Genomic DNA, 19,507 nt, shown 5'->3' on the forward strand with positions numbered 1-19,507 from the left:
ATCTCAACCTGTACTTTCACTTAACAATCATTAAAGGATAATCCTCTCATATTCCACCTCACTGCTGGCAATAAGATTTGTAATAAAAGCCTTATTCCTGGCTACCAACATCACCTACAAAATTCTGCATAGAAATGATGCATTCTGCATCCTGTAGGTCCACATGCCCCTTTTCCTTTCCCTCACACTTGTGATTAGGGCCCTATCAAATTCACAGCCATGAAAAACACATCACAGACCGTGAAATCTGGTCTCCCCCCGTGAAATCTGGTCTCCCCCCGTGAAATCTGGTCTTTTGTGTGCTTTTACACTATACTATGCAGATTTCATGGGGGAGACCAGCATTTCTCAAATTGGGGGTGCTGACCCAAAAGGGAGTTGCAGATGGGTCACAGGATTATTTTAGGGAGGCACGGTATGGCCACCCTTACTTCTGTGCCGCCTTCAGAGCTGGGCTGCCGGAGAGCGGCTGCTGTTGGCTAGGCGCCCAGCTCTGAAGGCAGCCCCCACCAGTAGCAGCACAGCAGTAAGTGTAGCAGTACCGCAACCCCTCCTACAATAACCTTGTGATCCCCCACAACTTCTTTTTGAGTCAGGACCCCTACAACTATAACACTGTAAAATTTCAGATTTAAATAGTTGAAACAATGACATTTACGATTTTTAAAATCCTATGACCATTAAATTGACCAAAATAGACCCTAAATTTGGTAGGGCCCTACACATGAGGGTAGAAAACATAGCCCTCCTCCTATCAAAGTCACAGATCTGTCACACACCTCAAAATAATCCACAGATCTCTCAAACATATCTCTACCAAGCAGTGCTAACCACCATTCAGTACAGTTATAGCTGGATCTGACCACACTCACTTTACCTGGGGTGCACGCAGATAATACATGCCTAGACTGATCTCATATCCCAGCTTGCCCCTGACAATAGCCTTTGTAATAAAACCCCCGTGCCCTACTAATTATATAACATACACAATTCTGCACTGAAATGATGCAAACACAAAAATAAGTTATTGAGTGCAATACAAAGGTAACTGAGTGAAATTTAAAGGCCTGTCTCATACAGGAGGTCAGACTAGATGATCTAATCGTCCCTTCTGGCCTTAAACTCCATGTATCTCTGAAACACAAGCTCTGCTGTCAGTGTTAATTTGGGTCAGTATGGATAACTAAATTTTTTTTTGTAAATTTAAATTTCACGTTCACACCAATCTTATTTACTGACCTACACCTTTTCCCAGCTAATGATTATCTTGAAAGTAGCTCTGATCATGTAAGTGGTTTAAATCTGTTTGCAGACTTGTAGTACTGGGAGAATCAGGTGATCTGCCTCAAAAATAACTATGGAAAATAGTTATCTGTATGTGTTTCTAGTTAATACTTCTCTGACTTACCATAAAAATAAGTCGTGTACAACAATTCAGTAGTTTTGTCTGTACAGTGGTAACAACTATATTGTGACAACATTATTAGCTGATGTTGTGATGTTAAGATGACACTATACCAATCTGTGCATTGTTCAAATGTGCTAATTGGTTACTTCCTGAGACATAGCCAGTCTACTCTAAATATATTAGATCTCTGGGTTGTACCACAAAGTCCAAAACATTACAGCCTCAGGTGCTGGAAGAAAACAATTCAGGACTGCAGGGATATTATACATTGAAGAGACTCTTCAGTATCTATCAAATCATACCCAGGTATCTAACTGATGCATTTTTCTATAAATAATCTGCAATCTTCTTTTTTTATTAAATATGAACACAAATATTTTTAAATAAATAATTTAAAGCTTTTTACTATCATTAAATAATTAGAACACTGGCATTTTTCAGATTGCTAGCAAATATATTCTTAAAAGAATACATTGTCTGTTTTTCCATCCATTAAATCTGTATTCTATAATGGGTGATTAGGCTTTGTAAAACAAAAAAGCTCTTAAACAGTTGTTGGACTCCTATGAGAAAAAAAGTATTATTTTTAAAAAAATGAAAACTTGCCTAGCAGCTGTGTCCTGCTCCAATTCAAGGAACACAATAATGAACCTGAAGATTTTGATATAGAGGGATTCACCCTGGAAGCCTCAACCATTATTTTCAGTTTTTAACCCCAACGTTTCATCTTATGTGGACTCCCTAACTTCCAGGTTAACTGAATAGTCATCCTGAGTTACCACAGCGTGGGAGACAGTGAATGAAATGAACCCTATAATGGCCAGTAGTTGAAGCATGCCCAAAATCATAGCTGGAGGAACACTACTTCTGTGAGTAGCTTCCTAGGGTGTCTACGCTGCAATAAAACCCGGGACTGTTCCATGCCAGCTGATTTGAGCTTGCGGGACTTGGGCTACATGGCTGTTTAATTGCAGTGTAGATGTTTGGGTTCAGGCTACAGCCCAAACTCTGGGACCCTTCCACCTTACTGCTTTCTAACTTGCTGCAGCTGGATGCAGCTCAAGAGCAATCAAACGTACAAAGAATTGGCACCTTGCCAAGTTATCATCAGAGAGGCTTGGTCTGTAATCATTCAGTTGGATTACTACACAGACAAAGTCAGAATCATTGATATAGTTTGCAGAGTGTGTCAGCTGGAATACACAAATCACAAGGCCTTTATTTCCCAAGACTATTTAAAATAACAACAACAAACCAACAATGAATCCCACCCCACGCATATACCAAGAATTTTTGATTGATTGCTAAATTATGAGAGGATCGGTGGTAGTCTTTCATCTAGCTAGTGGTACGGAAAGTGTTGTGAGGGGAAAGTGTTTCTCACTGAGGTGGCGTTTTGAGGGTTTCATTGTCTTCTATGGAATAATCCATTTTGGAGGCCAGTGTTGGATTGTTAAATTATTCTCTGCTTTGAGCAGCAAGGAGTGCAGATTTTCCATTGGTATTCTGTCTTCCATGTTCAAATAGCTGGTACTGATTTTTTATTCTCTATTTCATGCTATATGGAACATTTAGCCATGTACTAAATTGAAGGGGCCAAATTCAGTGCTGGTGTAAGCAGTTTTAACTCCACTGAAGTCTCCAGGGCAGAATTTGGCCCAGTGTTTGAACATTATTCAGGCCCCCTTTTTTTTTTTTAATTGAAGCAGGCTCATTAGCATTTAGGGTTTGCTGTTTCTCTGATGAGGCTATTCTTAGCTAGCCAATTTATCTCTTTCTAAAAATGTTTACTGTGGCTGGCAATATAGTGTTAGCAATTAATTTAGTTTTTGTACTGTGCCTACTCGACAGAGCTGTGACAGTTTTTGCTTGCTTCCTCATTGCAGCCTCTCTCTTAACTTCTGCTCTCTAAAACATTTTTTCCTTTTCATTCTTTTTTATTATCATAAGAATTTCATTTTCCATAATCAGATGGGTGGCTCTGTGACTGTGCAAGGCATTCCTTTAGGTGACTGTATAATTGTGTTTCATAGGCACAGCCAGCCAGTGTGCCAGAACCTTCTCTGTCGTTTATGCTTTGTCCATGATTTAAATATATTTATATTTTGGTAGTTGTTGTACACGTCGTTAGCTTATTGGTTAATAGCTTGTGGCTCTCTTTATAAAGGTATGTCTACACTTGCGACTGTACACAGTTACGTGTCTGTTATTATGTTATGCGCCCCTTGTTGTCCACATCTGACGCTCTGAAGGACAGTGTTGTGTGCAAAAGCTAGCACGCATGAGGGGTGTGGGCATATGCACGTTTCTGCTGTGGCATGGCACTGTACCCATTATACAGTGCAGTGAGGATGGGGGCAGGGTCATGTATCAATAGTTCTCCAAGGCCATTCCCAGAATGCCTTGATCCATTTGCTGCCTGACCCTTACTCCAAGGTATAAACATCCCTGACTTCACTCTTCCCCACCCCAAACTCCCATTTCCAGCAATGGTAGTAACCTGTGCTGAGCCCTTCAGAACAGTTTTCTGCTAAAATCTATTGATCAATACAGGTGATCATGGTCTGAGAGGAGCTATGTGGTCTCTGGAGCACACCCAGGTGCTGATCAATGTGTGGTCAGAGTACACCATCCTCTGCGACTTCTCCCAGGTCAGCAGGAACATTCACCAGTACCGGGAGATTTCAAGGAGGCTGGCATTCACCGGACTCCATCCCAGCACCAGGAATGCATGAAGCTCCTCAGGATTTTGTAATGAAGGGTGAAGGACTCCAATGGTCACTCCGGGAGGGGACCTAACATATGCCCTTGCTTCAATGAGCTGGACCAGGTGCTCCCCAGGGCTGTGAGTATGGAGCCTGAAGTGACTCACGGACCCCTCCTTAACTCACTGGCCTCATTATACAACGGAACACTGATGAGGGGCAGAGTCAGGAGATTGCAGGGACCGGGAAGGGAGACATGGAGGAAGAGGAGCACATGATCCTACACCTACATGGTGTACCCAAATGAGGAAGTCCACCCTGAGAAAGTCCAAGAGACACTGCAGGAAACACTGGTAAGTTTTACAGTGGATGGACCCCCACCTTCCCTGCCAACATCCCCTCTTGCTGTGATGCTACATGCCTCAGCATATCCCCCACCACCACACCACATCCCTCACCACTGCACCACCCCGACATGGGTCCATCCCAAAGGTTTGGGGTGGAGTAGCAGAATTCACAGCACATGACTATGATTGCTTAAAAGTCTGGTGCCATGGAAATGCAAACAATTTCCTCTCTCCGACAACCCCTTCCCTCCACTGCCTATGAATTTGTCATTTTTTAAAAACAAGTGTTCGTGACAATGAAGTAAGCCACGAAATAACTGTTGCTGTACAAAGCACCAGAATGAAAACCAGAAGGCAAGTTAAGTGAATCATATTTATATCTTTGTTAATAATTTAAGTGATAATACAGACAACGGAAACAAAACTAAATTAACATTGAAGATATCTGACACTGAGCAGTGCTTTTACTCAACCCTTACCAAACAGTCATGAGTTCTTGAAACCATGGTAGTACTTATGCCCAGGGAGTAATCATGTATAGCACCTGATAAGTGCTGTAGGCAACGATGTCAGAAAACATTGTGAGGAGGGAATGTGTGAAGTCCCTCTCAAAGCTTTACAGAACTTTAAAAAAATTACTTTAATAATGCTTAAGTAGGGCCCTATGAAATGCATTTTATTATTGTGCATTTTCAGATTTATTATTATTTTTTTTCCTTTTTAAAAATATTAATTCCATCTTTATGGGTTTGTTTAATCAAAATTGTTTGATACATTGACAAAAATTAGCCTTACTATGAATAATAAAAATGTTCAGAATTGGATTGCAAATGGGAAAAAATGATTTTAGAAAGAAATCCTGCAATTTAAACAAAACATCCTGCAGATATACAATATACAGTAAAAGTAACACATTTGAATGATTTTTTAAAGTAGCGCTCAGTAACACTGCTGAACAGTAACATAAGAAGTCCACAGGAGTGTGCAGGGGAGGAGTGTGTGTGTGAGAGAGAGAAAGAGAGAGACAGAGCCCGAGTGTATGTGGGGAGCATGTGTGCGTGGAGGGGGGTGCACGTGTATGTGTGTGTGTATGTGTGAGAGAGAGAGAGAAACTGTGTGCACTGGGGGAGTGTGTGCACCTGAGTTAGTGTGTCCACACGCTGGCTCCGTAAGCAGGGTACTCACCAGCCTGAACACTTGTTCAGACAGCAGCCGGCAGCGCCCACTCCTGAGCCAGAGGCTGGTTCACAGACAGGCGCTCCCTTGCTCCCCCCGCCCAGGTCAGCAGAGACCAGGTACACCAGTGGGGGGGAAGGGGACACCCCGACATCAGCCCCTCCCTGGCTCTGCGCAGGACAGCAGATCAGGAGGCTCCTGATCCAAAGCAGCTTAGTTCTCCTACATGCGGCTGCTGCAGGTAGCTCAGCCATGCAGCCCGCCCTGCTTGCCAGCTGCTGTGGTCATAGTGCCGGGGAGAGCAGGATTCTGTGATTCTGTCCGTATTCTCGTTAATGCGGATTTCAGAGGGCCCTACTTAAGTGCTCCCTATAGAGCAACCCGAAAAAGAGCAGTTAACATATAACAAAAACATTGCTCAAGAAGGCCCTTAAAGTGCATTAAAATTCTCCTCAGCACAAAACCATGGCCAAAATGTGTTACCCTTGAAGAGCCTCTGCTGATTGTCTGCTTTCTGTTAGTACATCAGTGTCAGCTGCAGGTGATTGAAACTCACGGAGGTGGCTCACAACAGAAGTATGTCACAATACTCTATTAGGTTTTTCAGCACCACTATAATGTCACAGTAGTATTCCTTGGCTAAGTCCCAAGTCACATTCTGGTTCCCCTGTTCCAACGTGTACGCGTCCCAGCCCAGGGCCCTAACAGCGGCGGAGTAGTCTGCCACGGGGTCAGCAGGGATCCCCCCACAACATGCTGACCTTCTATCAGGCCAGCTCCCAACCAGACTGTTGCCTGGTTTCCCTGGGCTGCTTCCTACTCTCCCCCTCGGGCCTTCCTGTGTCTGTCATCTTGGGGAGCTCTGGCCAGTCCGCAAGCGGCAGCCCCAGCATCTCCTCAGCGTCTTGGTCAGCCAGCAGCCTGTGGAGATCCGGCCAGGCCTCAGGTGGCAGCCCTGGCAACTCCTCAGCGTCTTGGTCGGCCAGAGGTCCTGGGAGCTCCATCCTCAGAAGGCCTCCTCTGCAGGCTCCAGCAGCAGGCAGGATGCGTCCATCTCCTCTAGTGGCTCCCGCCCAACTGAGCTGCAGGGCCTGCCTTTTGCACTTTCTGTTCCTATCCTGCCCTTCCGCTTCCGGCAGGGCGGACGTGGTTCTCCAGGTTTGGCCCCTCCAGGGGACGTGTTGTGATCCCTCTCTGAGGGGGGCCACACCTTCTCACTACAAAGCCATGTGCTGTTTTTGGTGGATGTATATAGCTTTGTATGTGGAATGAGGGTGGCATGTTACCCACTGCATTAAGTGTGTGGAACGTTTTACCATACTAAATATTATTACTAAAGAGAAATAATGTACCTTGGAGTGCATCTGTGAGCAGAATTTTCCCACTGTATGTTACTAAACTGATTTGTGCTTTCACTACAAATCTGATCAAAGCATAGAGGATCTCATAGCATCAGTTAAATAACAGATATTCTAAAGGATTTAAGATCTCAAGAAGAAGCCTGAGGCAGCATGCTTACTGCTAAAACCACTGTTCATTAGTTTCTTTGCACCTCCCCTCCATATTCTTGCACTAACATACATAAAGATCAAAAATAGTTATTTCAGACTAGACACACCTTTAATGCTGAGTTACCATCAATAGATAATCCTGTCAAGTTGTATGAGATTCCTGGCAGTGTGTACACAGCTTAGAGCAGTGAGTCACTAGGTCATGAGAAATAAGCCCGAAGCTTGTACTTGCTAAGAAATGCAACTTTTCTCCTGAATCATTTTCACCAAATTTAAATTCAGACAGACATTTTTAAAAAAATTTTACAAAAATTGTTTCAAGGAGAGATCCTCTGTGACATTCATAAGGCATATTAATTCACAATTAACCTAATTAGTGAGTGGATCTTCCCATTGCTACACACCATACAGCTGAAAGAGCATTTATCTGACAGTAAGACCTTGAATCTTAAGAAAGGATTCGTTATCTCCAGACATTACTGAAACAAGACAATTTTCAAATCTTTTCTTTAATTAAAGGTTGCACATTATTTGAAACTGCAGAAAAAAGTGTTATTAATGTAATTCATCTCCTCCAGAGTTTGAATTTAATTGATCTGTTTAAATAACAATACCATTAGTTGATAGTGTGCATAATTTATGGAGAAGTACTTTACAGGCAAACACAGGGGTATTGCACACAGCTGTGTACCTTACTGCCAACACTTTGCAAGCCAAGCTGAGGCTAATCAGAGCAGAACAATCCATCCCTCTGCAACAGCTTTTCAGATGTTCGTATATATACAGTATTTCTGAAGTGATTCTTACTCTTTTCTTTATTTTAGTATTTTAACTAGGGGAACTGAATTCCTCTGATCCTTCCATTTTTGACTCCATCCTGGCCAACATTTCTTATCTGCACTGTATGAGTTATTACTGAGCACATAATGGCTGCTCCACTTTCTGCAGTGTTCTTGGGGAATGCTTAGAGAGAACAATAAATAAATAAGTTGGAATTTATGGAGAGGAAGTTCTGTAATAGTGAAATGATATTAGTTAATGATCATGTATGTGTGCCTTCTAAATAATCTGATACAGTATCTACAGCCCATTTCTTTCTCAAATGGGGCTGCTTCAAAGCAGTGTGTTTTAAAAATGGAAGTGTTAATGCCGGATTTAGCAAAGTAGATTTGGTCTAGGATCTACTGGTATTATCCACTGCTCGTTTCAAAGAACTAGTTTATATTGTTAAATATATTTCTTTAATCTTGTCTGACCGGGTTAGACCTCTCAGTACAATCTTATAATCATGTAGGTATGTGCAAAGAAAACAGAACGTGGCTCTAGGAGTAAATGAATTGTACTCTATTTTTCACATAACAGTAAGAGTTTGAGTTTTCATAGTAATCACTGAGTTCATAGATCCTACTGTGGTTACAAGCCTGAATTTTGCAATGCATTGCATTAACTCAACTAATTTATTCCATTAGAAGATTCAGTAACAGAATTGTATTAAGTCATGATAATAGCACTATTAATGTTTTTCAATACTATTATTCAAAGCAATAATAAATCAGAAGGGACCAGTTAGAGGTGAGGTGATTTAGTGGTTGATTTACTGCAAAAACTTGCTATTTAATTTGACTTTAGGAAAGTCAGTGAATTAAAAAATTAGATTATTTTAAAGGTATGATATCTGTCTGTTTCAAACACAATTACACCGTAGGTAAATTAACAGTTAACATGTCATATTGGCCATATATAAAACAAGACAGAGAGTAAAAACAGTTAAGTATCCCAGTACATACTTTTCTTGACTCTCTTGTTGTTTTTTCTTCTGTTGCTAAAATATTATTTAATGTTTGTCAAATAACATTTATTTTTAAAAATAAAGAAAAATAAGATAATTTGTGAATATGCAATTGATAAATATTTTAGTCCCCACAATAAATCTGGTGGCAGAGTGAAATATATTTAATCGCCTAACTTATGGTTAGTGAACTAGTCTTTGGTTTCTGACTCAGAATAATACCTTGTACAATTATTCTATAGTGCTTTCCATTAAAGGATCTCAAAGTGCTTTACAAAAGTTAGTGAACTAAGCCTCACAACATCCTGTGAGGTAGGCAAGTGCTTTTGTTATCAGTGTTGCCAGCTCTTGAAATGTTATCACAAATCTCATAAATTAAATGACCAAACGGTTATTAAATGGTTATTAAATGACCAACGGTGTGGTTGAACTGAACAACATATATAAATAAAATTAGTCCCTGTTCTAAAGATCTGATGCCTTGATCCAGCAAAGCAATTAAGCAAATGCTTAAGACAGAATTCACCGGAAAACCCAGGGGAGGGAATAACTGTATTTAGCATCTATGCTATATGTTGTTATTAACTCCTTTCTTGGGGCATTGTGGAAGAAGCAAAAGTTGTTATCCCCATTTAACAAATGGAGAAACCTGAGGCACAGAGAGACTAAGTGACTTGGCAGGGGTCACACTAGAAGTCAGTGGCAGAGCTGGGAACAGAAATATACCACATCTGGGCAATAGTACCCTAAGATGGACCAGTGGAAAAATATGTCTGCCTCTGAAGAGGCTTATTAAAACTGTCTATATACATTTTCAGCAACAGAGAATGTCTGTGGAGAGCAAAACTAAAAGGAAATAGAACTGTTTCAAACCTACTGCTTTCATTCACCAAATTAAGTCAAATTAAAATCGGTGGGTTCAGTTCAACGCAGGTTGCAATCCTGACGTTTAGTTGGAGTGGTGAGTTCAAATCCATAAACTCCAAGTGAACCTAGTTTTGAAATAGAGGTTTTCAAAATGTGCTGAACTATGGTGAGAGGAGATTAACAGGCAGGCATTACTCAGATCTATTTTCACAGTATAAGCTTCTGGCTAAATAGTGACCTTGAGATCTTTTGTATTGCCAATTCTGAAAGTCTTTGGTACGGGTAAAGAACTGAATGGCTTTAGATTTACAAAAAGATAATGATCACCTGGTGATTTTTAGAAGCAAATAATTACCTTAGCCACTGCTTGTGTAGCCTGAAGGATTTATAGTTGTTAGACCAAAGCACCAGAAGAAAGAGCCTTGTGAACTTAATGTTTCTACAACAAATCACCTTCAATTTGAATTGGGGAAAAGGGTTAGACTGGATTGGGTTGCTTATGGAAAAGGATGTTTGAGGAGCTGATGCACAGAATTCATTTTTAGCAGGTGAAGTATGTATAATCATTTTAAATATGTCTGCCACAGAGAAATAATTGAAGTGTTTATGTTAACAAAAGTAACAGCAGTGGCTCAAGGACATGAGTCAAAGACACTATAGAGGCTCTCTTGGTAGCAGGTGTTTTTCAAAATTCTAGGAATTTTAGACAGGACATTATTATTGACATCTGTAGATGTTGAAGAAGCAGAAGTAACCATGCAGCTTAACCCCAAAGGTGAAAAGTTGACAGACTGTAATGTTTCTGCTACTAATAATTTGGGAATGGTTTGACTGGGTTCCTTATTTAACACCATAAATAAGAGTTGTATATGCTGTGATAGTTCTGAGTGATCAGATAACTTTACAGTTAAGGGGTCAAATTCTGTGCTGATTTATATCCTGTGCAGTACCGATGATCTAAGTGGGATAGCCTGGGGTGTTAGTACAGAAACTGATCCATGGGGTGGTTTATTTCCGTTAGGAGATATAATTAATGGATAGCAGACAAGGATTTTGTGCAGATGAGATCCAATATGGTCTGCATTATTGAAACCTGGTGATGTGTCACGGCAGGTCCAGTGTTGATCCTTATTACCCCTCAGTCCCCAGATAGTCAATACAACACAGACCCAGATCCAGAATGGGCAAAAGCAGAGGAGGAGCAGCCATTTGTCCATTTGTGATGAGGGTGGGACATCTTGGCAATATGGTAATAAGCAAACTACAGTGCTTCAAAAACAACATATATGCAGTGCAGTCTCCCCTGGAATGGAGGACAGCAGCCAACCAAAACCAAAGCATGAAGCACAAGAGTGAGCTGGGAAATGGGGAGGCTCAAGGGACAAACAAACCTCAGCTGGTATGTCAAAAGACTCTCTAGCTGTACTCTTCAGAGTCAGCTCCACACACTGAAACATTTTGATCAGAATTCCACAAGAAAATCAGCTTTCTTCAGAGGGCCCATTTTACATTTAACATTGGATTGAAATTTTAGGCACAGAGATGAAAGATGAATACAAAACATGTATACAGCATGGGAAAATACTGTAATCTAGGTGGCTGATTTAATTTAAGAAAATAAGAATCAGTTTTCTCATTCCAAATCTACATGTGGATGGATTGACAAGATCTAGTTCAAATTAATAAATATCAATGAAAACAAATAAAGTATTTTTAATATTTCCATATTATTAAAGTTGCATGATACTGGGCTCAGTCCTGCTCCCATTAAAGTCGGTGGGAAAATTTGCCACTGACTTAAATGAGATAAGTATTGAGCCCCTTTTCACAATCTCCTACTGATAGCCTTTTGATTCCTGCATGTGAACTCACCTCCTTACTTTAAACTTTCCTCACCCTAACCCACATACATAGAAATTATGGCAACATAAATTATTCCCTACACTCTTAATAGGCCTTTTGTCAAAGATTCTCAAAATTACCTTAATAATGTTCCTCTGGCTCCAGTGGAATATTCCAAAATCCAATCCAATATCTTCTGTGTGTTGTATAAACATTAATATTTGTTTACAGATACAGTACAATAGCTACACTTAATGTAAGAAGAAAACAGGGAGTAGAAAACCCTCAGGAGATATGGGGGAGGACTTATACAGAAACAGCTTATAGATTAGGACCACGTTTAGATCCTAGATTTATGTGCTTGCAAAGGTAGTTGTTACCACGCATTAAGAAAAAAAGAAATCCCACCCCCACTTAATAGCATTTCTCTCTTTCCTCTGAGTCACACTTTGTCTGACAAGTTTGGGCTGGGCTGGGCTTGTCTCTTATAATACAAGTCCTCTTTAAATCCAGGGTAAGGAATCATGGAATCAATGTCTATTTAAAAGCCAATATGATTTGTTAGGAAACGCATAATTGAATTCCCCGATCATTCAATTCTTTAGTCTGTTTGATCAGTAATTCATTAAGGTATCACCAGTATATCCTCAAATATGAACATTGCCATTTATTACCCCCCAGACAGGTCCTTATAAATTTTGGGCCAAATCCTTCATTGGCTAGAGTGGCTATACTGCTGTAAGGATCTGAGTGTGCAGGTCTTCTGTTTCAGTGGGTCTAAACTTGGGTCAGTGATGGGCTTGGGTCTCTGATGCTCTCTTGTCACCTCCAAGTGAGAGAGACGAAGCAGCAATTCACCAAATCCTGAAACATCAGGCCCACAGGAAGTCTGTTGGAATGCCCAAGGTGTGTGGTCACCTGATTGGTTTACACGCACTACTTGAGCCAGAAATGACTGGGGTGGGCTGTCTGAGCAACCATGTGGACTTTCCGTTGCTGCAGCATCAGACCCCACTCTTGCATGTGTCAAGGTTCCTTCCCCACTCTGAACTCTAGGGTACAGATGTGGGGACCTGCATGAAAACCTCCTAAGCTGACTTTTACCAGCTTAGGTTAAACTTCCCCAAGGTACAAACTATTTTACCCTTTACCCTTGGACTTCCACTGCCACCACCAAAAGTTTATCAGGGTTTATTTTATTAGGAAAGCGTTGTTTGGAAACGTCTTTCCCCCCAAAATCCTCCCAACCCTTGCACCCCACTTCCTGGGGAAGGTTTGGTAAAAATCCTCACCAATTTGCATAGGTGACCACAGACCCAAACCCTGGGATCTTAAGAACAATGAAAAAAGCATTCTGGTCTTACAAGAAGAATTTTAATAGAAGAAACAGTAAAAAAGAAGTAACAATAAAAAGAATCACCTCTGTAAAATCAGGATTCTATTCAGCACAGCTTAATTTCTCAGCCATTTAAAGAAATCATAATCTAACGCATATCTAGCTAGATTACTTACTAAATTCTAAGACTCCATTCCTGTTCTGTCCCTGGCAAAAGCATCACTCAAACAGACCCTTTGTTTTTCCCTCTCCCCAGCTTTTGAAAGTATCTTGTCTCCTCATTGGTCATTTTGGTCAGGTGCCAGCGAGGTTATCCTAGCTTCTTAACCCTTTACAGGTGAGAGGATTTTTCCTCTGGCCAGGAGGGATTTTAAAGGGGTTTACCCTTCCCTTTATATTTATGACAGAGCAACCACGTGGACTTTCTGTTGCTGCAGCATTAGACCCCACTCTTGCATGTTTCCTGCAATCTGCATCCAACTCCTGTTCCCACTTCCTGCTCTTCTCCTGTGCTTGTTCCTGGTTCATGCCTTGCTCCTGCCCTTGCCCTCAATTTCTGCCCCGCTCCTGCCTCATGCCTGATCCTTGCCTTTTCTCTGGTTCATGCCCCTATGCTCTGCTCCTGACCATTAGCTACCAGGCCCAGCTCTGAGTCTGGCTCATTTTCTGGCTACTGGCCCACCTCTCAATTCCTAACTTCCACTCTGACCCTTGGCTTGGCTCCTGATGCCAGTTCCAGCTCTGACCCACTAGGTTTGACTGTCTATGATCTGGTCCCTAACAGCTGGATTGGGGGGACAGATGGGAGGAAGGCCTGTTCCCCTACTCCTAGTGGGCCCATGCAACAGCTAGGTAGAATATTCAAGGCAATGTTGGGCAAATTAGCCCACTGGAGCTCCACAGCCCCAAGAGACTCTCTTCCCTTTCATGCCCTTAGCCCAGCACACCCACTCAGCAAAGGCAAGCATTTGATCCTAAATAGCAATGCAGGGGTAGTGGTAACCAATTTACAGACAAAATTAAAATACTGACCCATTACTCATTTACAGTCTCTAGACACTGCATCTATTCCATGTACCAGCTGGTTTTGCCTTCTGTTCTCTGTTTGTTTGAAGCATACAGTCATCTCCAGTGCACGCTTTACTTCAGGTTACACCGACTACTTTTATTTATTAACTGCTGACATCTTGGTCCAAAGAGTCAGTCTCAAGGACAGACACAGAAGACACAGTGGGATATCCAGATGAGGGGCATCATTTAAGTTTTTGAGTTTATTATTGTTATTGTGGGTGATAGATGTAAATTGTTGCTGGGTCACTGGTGTGCTAGTTCTCCATGTTTTTTCCAACAGTTCTGCTGACATCATGGTAAGAAACACTATTAGAATGTTCTAGAAATTCTGGTGTCTTCTGTATTTCTTTTGGCATTTGCAATGCTCTTGCACATGTAGAATTGCGAGAAGATGATTCTGAAAAGTTTTTTTCAGTAGTAGATTGAGTTGTTGTACCGGAGCGCTAATATAGTGCACAGGCAGAGCTGTGGGGTGTCTCCGTATATGCAAGGTTATGCTCATCTCTAGATCAACATTTCTATGCCATCTGTGCTATGTCATGCAAAAGTGATGGCAAGCTCAGCTGTACTGAAAATAGCAGAGTCTGAGCCTGAATCTTCTCAATTACATTTCTTGCACTGATAGATGCGACCTTTTAAAACTTTACTTTACTTTAAAAAAAGTCCAGTAAGTAGAAAATGTGTGTCTGGTCTTCAACTGACGTAAATTGGCATAGCTCCATTGACTTCATTGGAATTATACTGATTTAAACAGGCTGAGTAGCTAGCCCCATATACTGTGTTTCGCCAGTGAAAATAGCCAGCAAACTTTGCCTCCTGTATGGAAGTCTAGTCAGCAATACACTCTGCCCACTTCTTAACCCTTTTCTCATCATTTAATGTGTGTAAATATAGCTTTTGTATCACAAACATCAATGAATTGTTTAACGGAGCTGTTTGACAGGATTACTCAGAAAAGCCATAAAATAATAGAAATTAGAAATTAAGAAAAATTGCTCAGGTAGGTTATTTTATACATTCAGCTGCCACTGCAGGACTGTTCATGCTGTTGCCTCTTTGGACCCATGCAGTTAATCAATATTTGGGGGCTTGCCAGGTTGTTTCCTTTAGGAGGAGAAATTGATTATACAAGTCAGATATTTTGTTTACAGGGAATGTGTATAAAGTCCTGTTTCCCTGAACACAGCAGGAATCAAACAGCTGGAGTTTCCTTGCTCACAGTTTCCAGGCCTGCCTCTCCAGCCAATCCTGTGCCCCAATGAGCTCTGTCCCTCTACTCCAGGGGTGGCCAACCTGAGCCTGAGAAGGAGCCTGAATTTACCAGTGTACATTGGCAAAGAGCCACAGTAACACGGCTGCTACTCTGAAACCAGTAATACATCAGCAGCCCCTCATCAGCTCCACCCCCCGTCCCCCAGCACCTCCCGATCAGCTTTTTCATGGCGTGCTGGGGGTTCAGGGGGGATGGGACGGGGAGGAGCGAGGGCACAGCAAGCTCAGGGGAGGGGGCGGGAAGGGGTGGAGTGGGGGCAGGGCCTGTGGCAGAGCCAGGGGTTGGGCAGTGAGCCCCCCCGGCACATTGGAAAGTTGGCGCCTGTAGCTCCAGCCCTGGAGTCGGTGCCTATACAAGGAGCCGCATATTAACTTCTGAAGAGCCGCATGGGGCTCCAGAGCCAAGGTTGGCCACCCCTGCTCTACTCCCTCTCCGAGCTGCTTTCATCCCTGCTTCTCTCGCTGTCTGCTGCCTTTCTGCCAGCTCTCAGCCTCTCAGGCTATCTGTACTCATCGAGCTAGGGTAAGCATAAATAGCCGTGTAGCTATAGTAACACAGGTAACTGAAGCAGAGACACAGTGTATCCGAGTATGTACGTGTCTGAAACCGGGTGTTTCTTGGGCTGCTCCCCATGCTACCATGGCTACACTGCTATTTATACTCATGCTAGCTTGATGAGAGCTAGCACAAGTATGTGTGCATAAGCAGGGGAATCACATCCCTTGCTTGTAGTGTAGACACAGGCGCCAACTTTCCTTGGCGTTGGTGTGTGCTCGTGTCCCCCTGACCCCGCCCTGACTCCGCCCCCTCTCTGGCCCTATTGGACCCCTCCCCAAATCCCAGCCCCCGCCCCGCCTCTTCGCAAGTGCGTCGTGTTCCTCCTCCTCCCCCCTCTCTCCCTCCCTCCCACCAGCGCTTGCTGTGCGAAAGAGCTGTTTCACAGCGCAAGCACTGGGAGGGAGGGGGGAGAAGCAGGACTCGGCGGCACGCTCAGGGGAGGAGGCGGAGGTGGGGCAGAGGTGAGCTGGGGTGTCAGGGTGGGGAGCTGCCAGTGGGTGCAGAGCACCCACCCATTTTTCCCCGTGGGTGCTCCAGTCCCGGAGCACCCATGGAGTCGGCGCCTATGAGTGTAGGCATAGCCTCACACACAACACGCAACCAGTGAGTCCCCTTATTCCTGCGTTTGCAATCAGTCCAGGTGAAACCCCTCAGAACACATAGCTTATCTCTGCTCAGGCTTCATCATCTGCCAGTTGCCTTGAGCGGGAGTTTCAATTGTCTTCAGCTATTTCATTCCATAAGAGGGCTAATTGCTCTTTCCATTTATCCTAAAGGAAGGATGGTTAGCACATCCATCAGCTTGAATGACGTCTGTGATTGTCTATAGATCAAAGACCAACTCGATAGTAGCCATTACTACCTTCCAGAATAACAGTATACAGCATGTCTCCAGGGCTCTGTCCAATCTAGTTTTAAGTGATCACACAATACAGCTTCAACCAATTCCATTGGGAAAGTATTTTATGGACAAAAGTCATTGAGATGGTGCTGGAAGAAATTTGACTTGTCCTGACTCATCCCAACCAAAACAGGTTAACATGTTGGCTTTCAATATTATCTAAAAATTTGACTTTGAAGAGCCAAAATAGATAGAAAAGGAAATTTGCTGGTATAATTCTCAAATTGTTGAAAAGTAATGCTTCCATAATTCTCAAAGCTTCATATATTTCATGCTATACATTTTTTCTTGAATTGTGGTCTAATTTATACCCTTCACATTCCCCCAGTTATGCAAGAAAAGGGTGGTTATTTTTCCTACCTGAGGAACTCAGTGTTATTCTGTGGCATTCACCCTGCATGGTGGGAAATCCTTTGGTCAGGCTAAATTTTTAAGGATCCAGGAATTGTAGTAAGCTCCTTCTTCTAAAAATGAGAATGCAAGATTAGTTTTTGGTTGATAAAGGTAGAGGAAATTTGTGCGTGACTCACTCCTGTGAAAATTATCTGTCCTGATCCCATCTCTTTTCTTGTCTGAAGTGTTTTGGAATCTGCATCAAATATAAAATATTTAGTATCTAAAAAGGGAGAACTGAACATCATATCTATCAAACAAGGAAAGATTAAAAAGTATGCCTCCATATGGTGTAACTGTCAGGAAGAAAACAGCTGAATAATGTTGAACTTACTGAGATCTCCAAGTTCACTTAACGTGTAGTGTTAAGCTTGTATTTATAGTCAAACTGTGATTTAAGCTCTAGCTCTTCTGCCTTAATAGACCCTATTCTATTCTTTGTTAAGAAGTGCCAGTTACATTTACTTTCTCTCCTGTAAAAGTAAATGTAGATGCTAATCTTGAAGTAAGATTTTATTGCTGAACATCAAGGGTTGTTCATATGATGAGACTCAAGACAGAAGATTTTGTGTATTTTTGCTCTTCAATTGTAGAAAAAATTTCAACTCTGATTAGGAGATTTGGACACAAACTTTGCTTTAAAAATTACTGGTCAAATTCGCTAATTCTTGTTGCCTGGCAGTCTCTAATAAGCAATCAGTTCAATTTAAATATAATAAATGTGAAAGTAATGATCCTTCAAATGTCATTCTTTGGTTTTACAGAGTTTTGAAGGTATTCCTGTCCCAAACTGCTCAACGTATTCCATACATGACAGGTGGCCGAGTGTTGAGGATGCTGGCTGTAATTCTCCTGATAGTCTTTTGGTTCCTGATCGGCTGGACTTCTGCAGTCTGCCAAAACTTGGAGAGAAATATTTCACTTATTGGCCAGGGACAAACATCAGACCACCTGATCTTCAATATGTGCCTCCTAGACCGCTGGGATTACATGATGGCTATTGGTATGTTGACTTTTTGGCTTGTCTCTTAATTTTTAAATAAAGCTCGTTTACTTTACAAAAAACTAAACAAAACCTCTCAAAGCGTTTGTCAGACCTTGGACCTTCACCTGAAAAGCATATAGGAAAATTAAATAACTAAGGGTGTCAAAAGAAAAGGAGTACTTGTGGCACCTTAGAGACTAACCAATTTATTTGAGCTTAAGCTTTTGTGAGCTACAGCTCACTTCATCGGATGCATACTGGGGTGTCAATTAATTGCAGTTAACTCACACAATCAACTCAAAAAAATGAATTGCAATTAAAAAAATTAATTACAATTAATCACAGTTTTAATTGCACTGTTAAACAATAGAATACCAATTGAAAATTATTAAATATTTCTGGATTTTTTCTACATTTTTAAATATATTGATTCAATTACAACACAGAATACAAAGTGTACAGTGTTCTTTTTATATTATTATTTTTATTACAAATATTTGCACTGTAAAAAAGATAAAGAAACAGTATTTTTCAATTCACCTCATACAAGTACTAGAGTGCAATCACTTTATCGTGAAAGTGTAACTTAAAAATGTACTTTTTTTTGTTCTATAACTGCACTCAAAAACAAAACAATGCAAAACTTTAGTGCCTACAAGTCCACTCAGTCCTACTTCTCGTTCAGCCAATTGCTAGGACAAACAAATTTGTTTACATTTACGGGAAATAATGCTGCCCACTTCTTATTTACAATGTCACCAGAAAGTGAGAGCAGGTGTTCACATAGGACTTTTGTAGCCGGCATTCCAAGATATTTACATGCCAGATATGCTAAACATTTGTATGCCCCTTCATGCTTTGGACACCATTCCAGAGGACACACGTGCTGATGATGCTCGTTAAAAAAATATATGTTAATTAAATTCGTGACTGAACTCCTTGGGGGAGAATTGTATGTCTCTAGCTCTATTTTACCTGCTTTCTGCCATATATTTTATATTATAGCATTCTCAGATGATGACTCAGCACATGTTCATTTTAAGAACACTTTCGCTGCAGATTTGACAAAACGCAAAGAAGGTACCAATGTGAGATTTCTAATGATAGCTACGGCACTTGACTCAAGGTTTAAGAATCTGAAGTGCCTTCCAAAAACTGAGAGGGACAAGGTGTGGAGTATGCTTTCAGAAGTCCTAAAAAAGAAATAATCTAATGCGGAAACTACAGAACCCGAACCACCAAAAAATAAAATCAACCTTCTTCTGGTGGCATCTGACTCAGATGATGAAAATGAACATGTGTCAGTCCGCACTGCTTTGGCTTGTTATCAGGCAGAACCTGTCAT

At 41.6% G+C, this 19,507-nt stretch overlaps 1 protein-coding gene across 1 annotated transcript in view; it reads left to right on the forward strand.

Annotated features, from left to right (window-relative positions):
* The window catches only part of GPR158 (G protein-coupled receptor 158), a 320,809-nt gene that overhangs the window by 266,224 nt on the left and 35,078 nt on the right, over window positions 1–19,507 (forward strand). The window contains exon 7 of the mRNA XM_073334275.1: window positions 17,942–18,180. Coding sequence (XP_073190376.1) covers window positions 17,942–18,180 — 239 coding nt within the window. The remainder of the gene's footprint in view (window positions 1–17,941; window positions 18,181–19,507) is intronic.

Source organism: Lepidochelys kempii, chromosome 2 (genome assembly GCF_965140265.1).
Source record: "Lepidochelys kempii isolate rLepKem1 chromosome 2, rLepKem1.hap2, whole genome shotgun sequence".
Taxonomy (NCBI): domain Eukaryota; kingdom Metazoa; phylum Chordata; order Testudines; family Cheloniidae; genus Lepidochelys; species Lepidochelys kempii.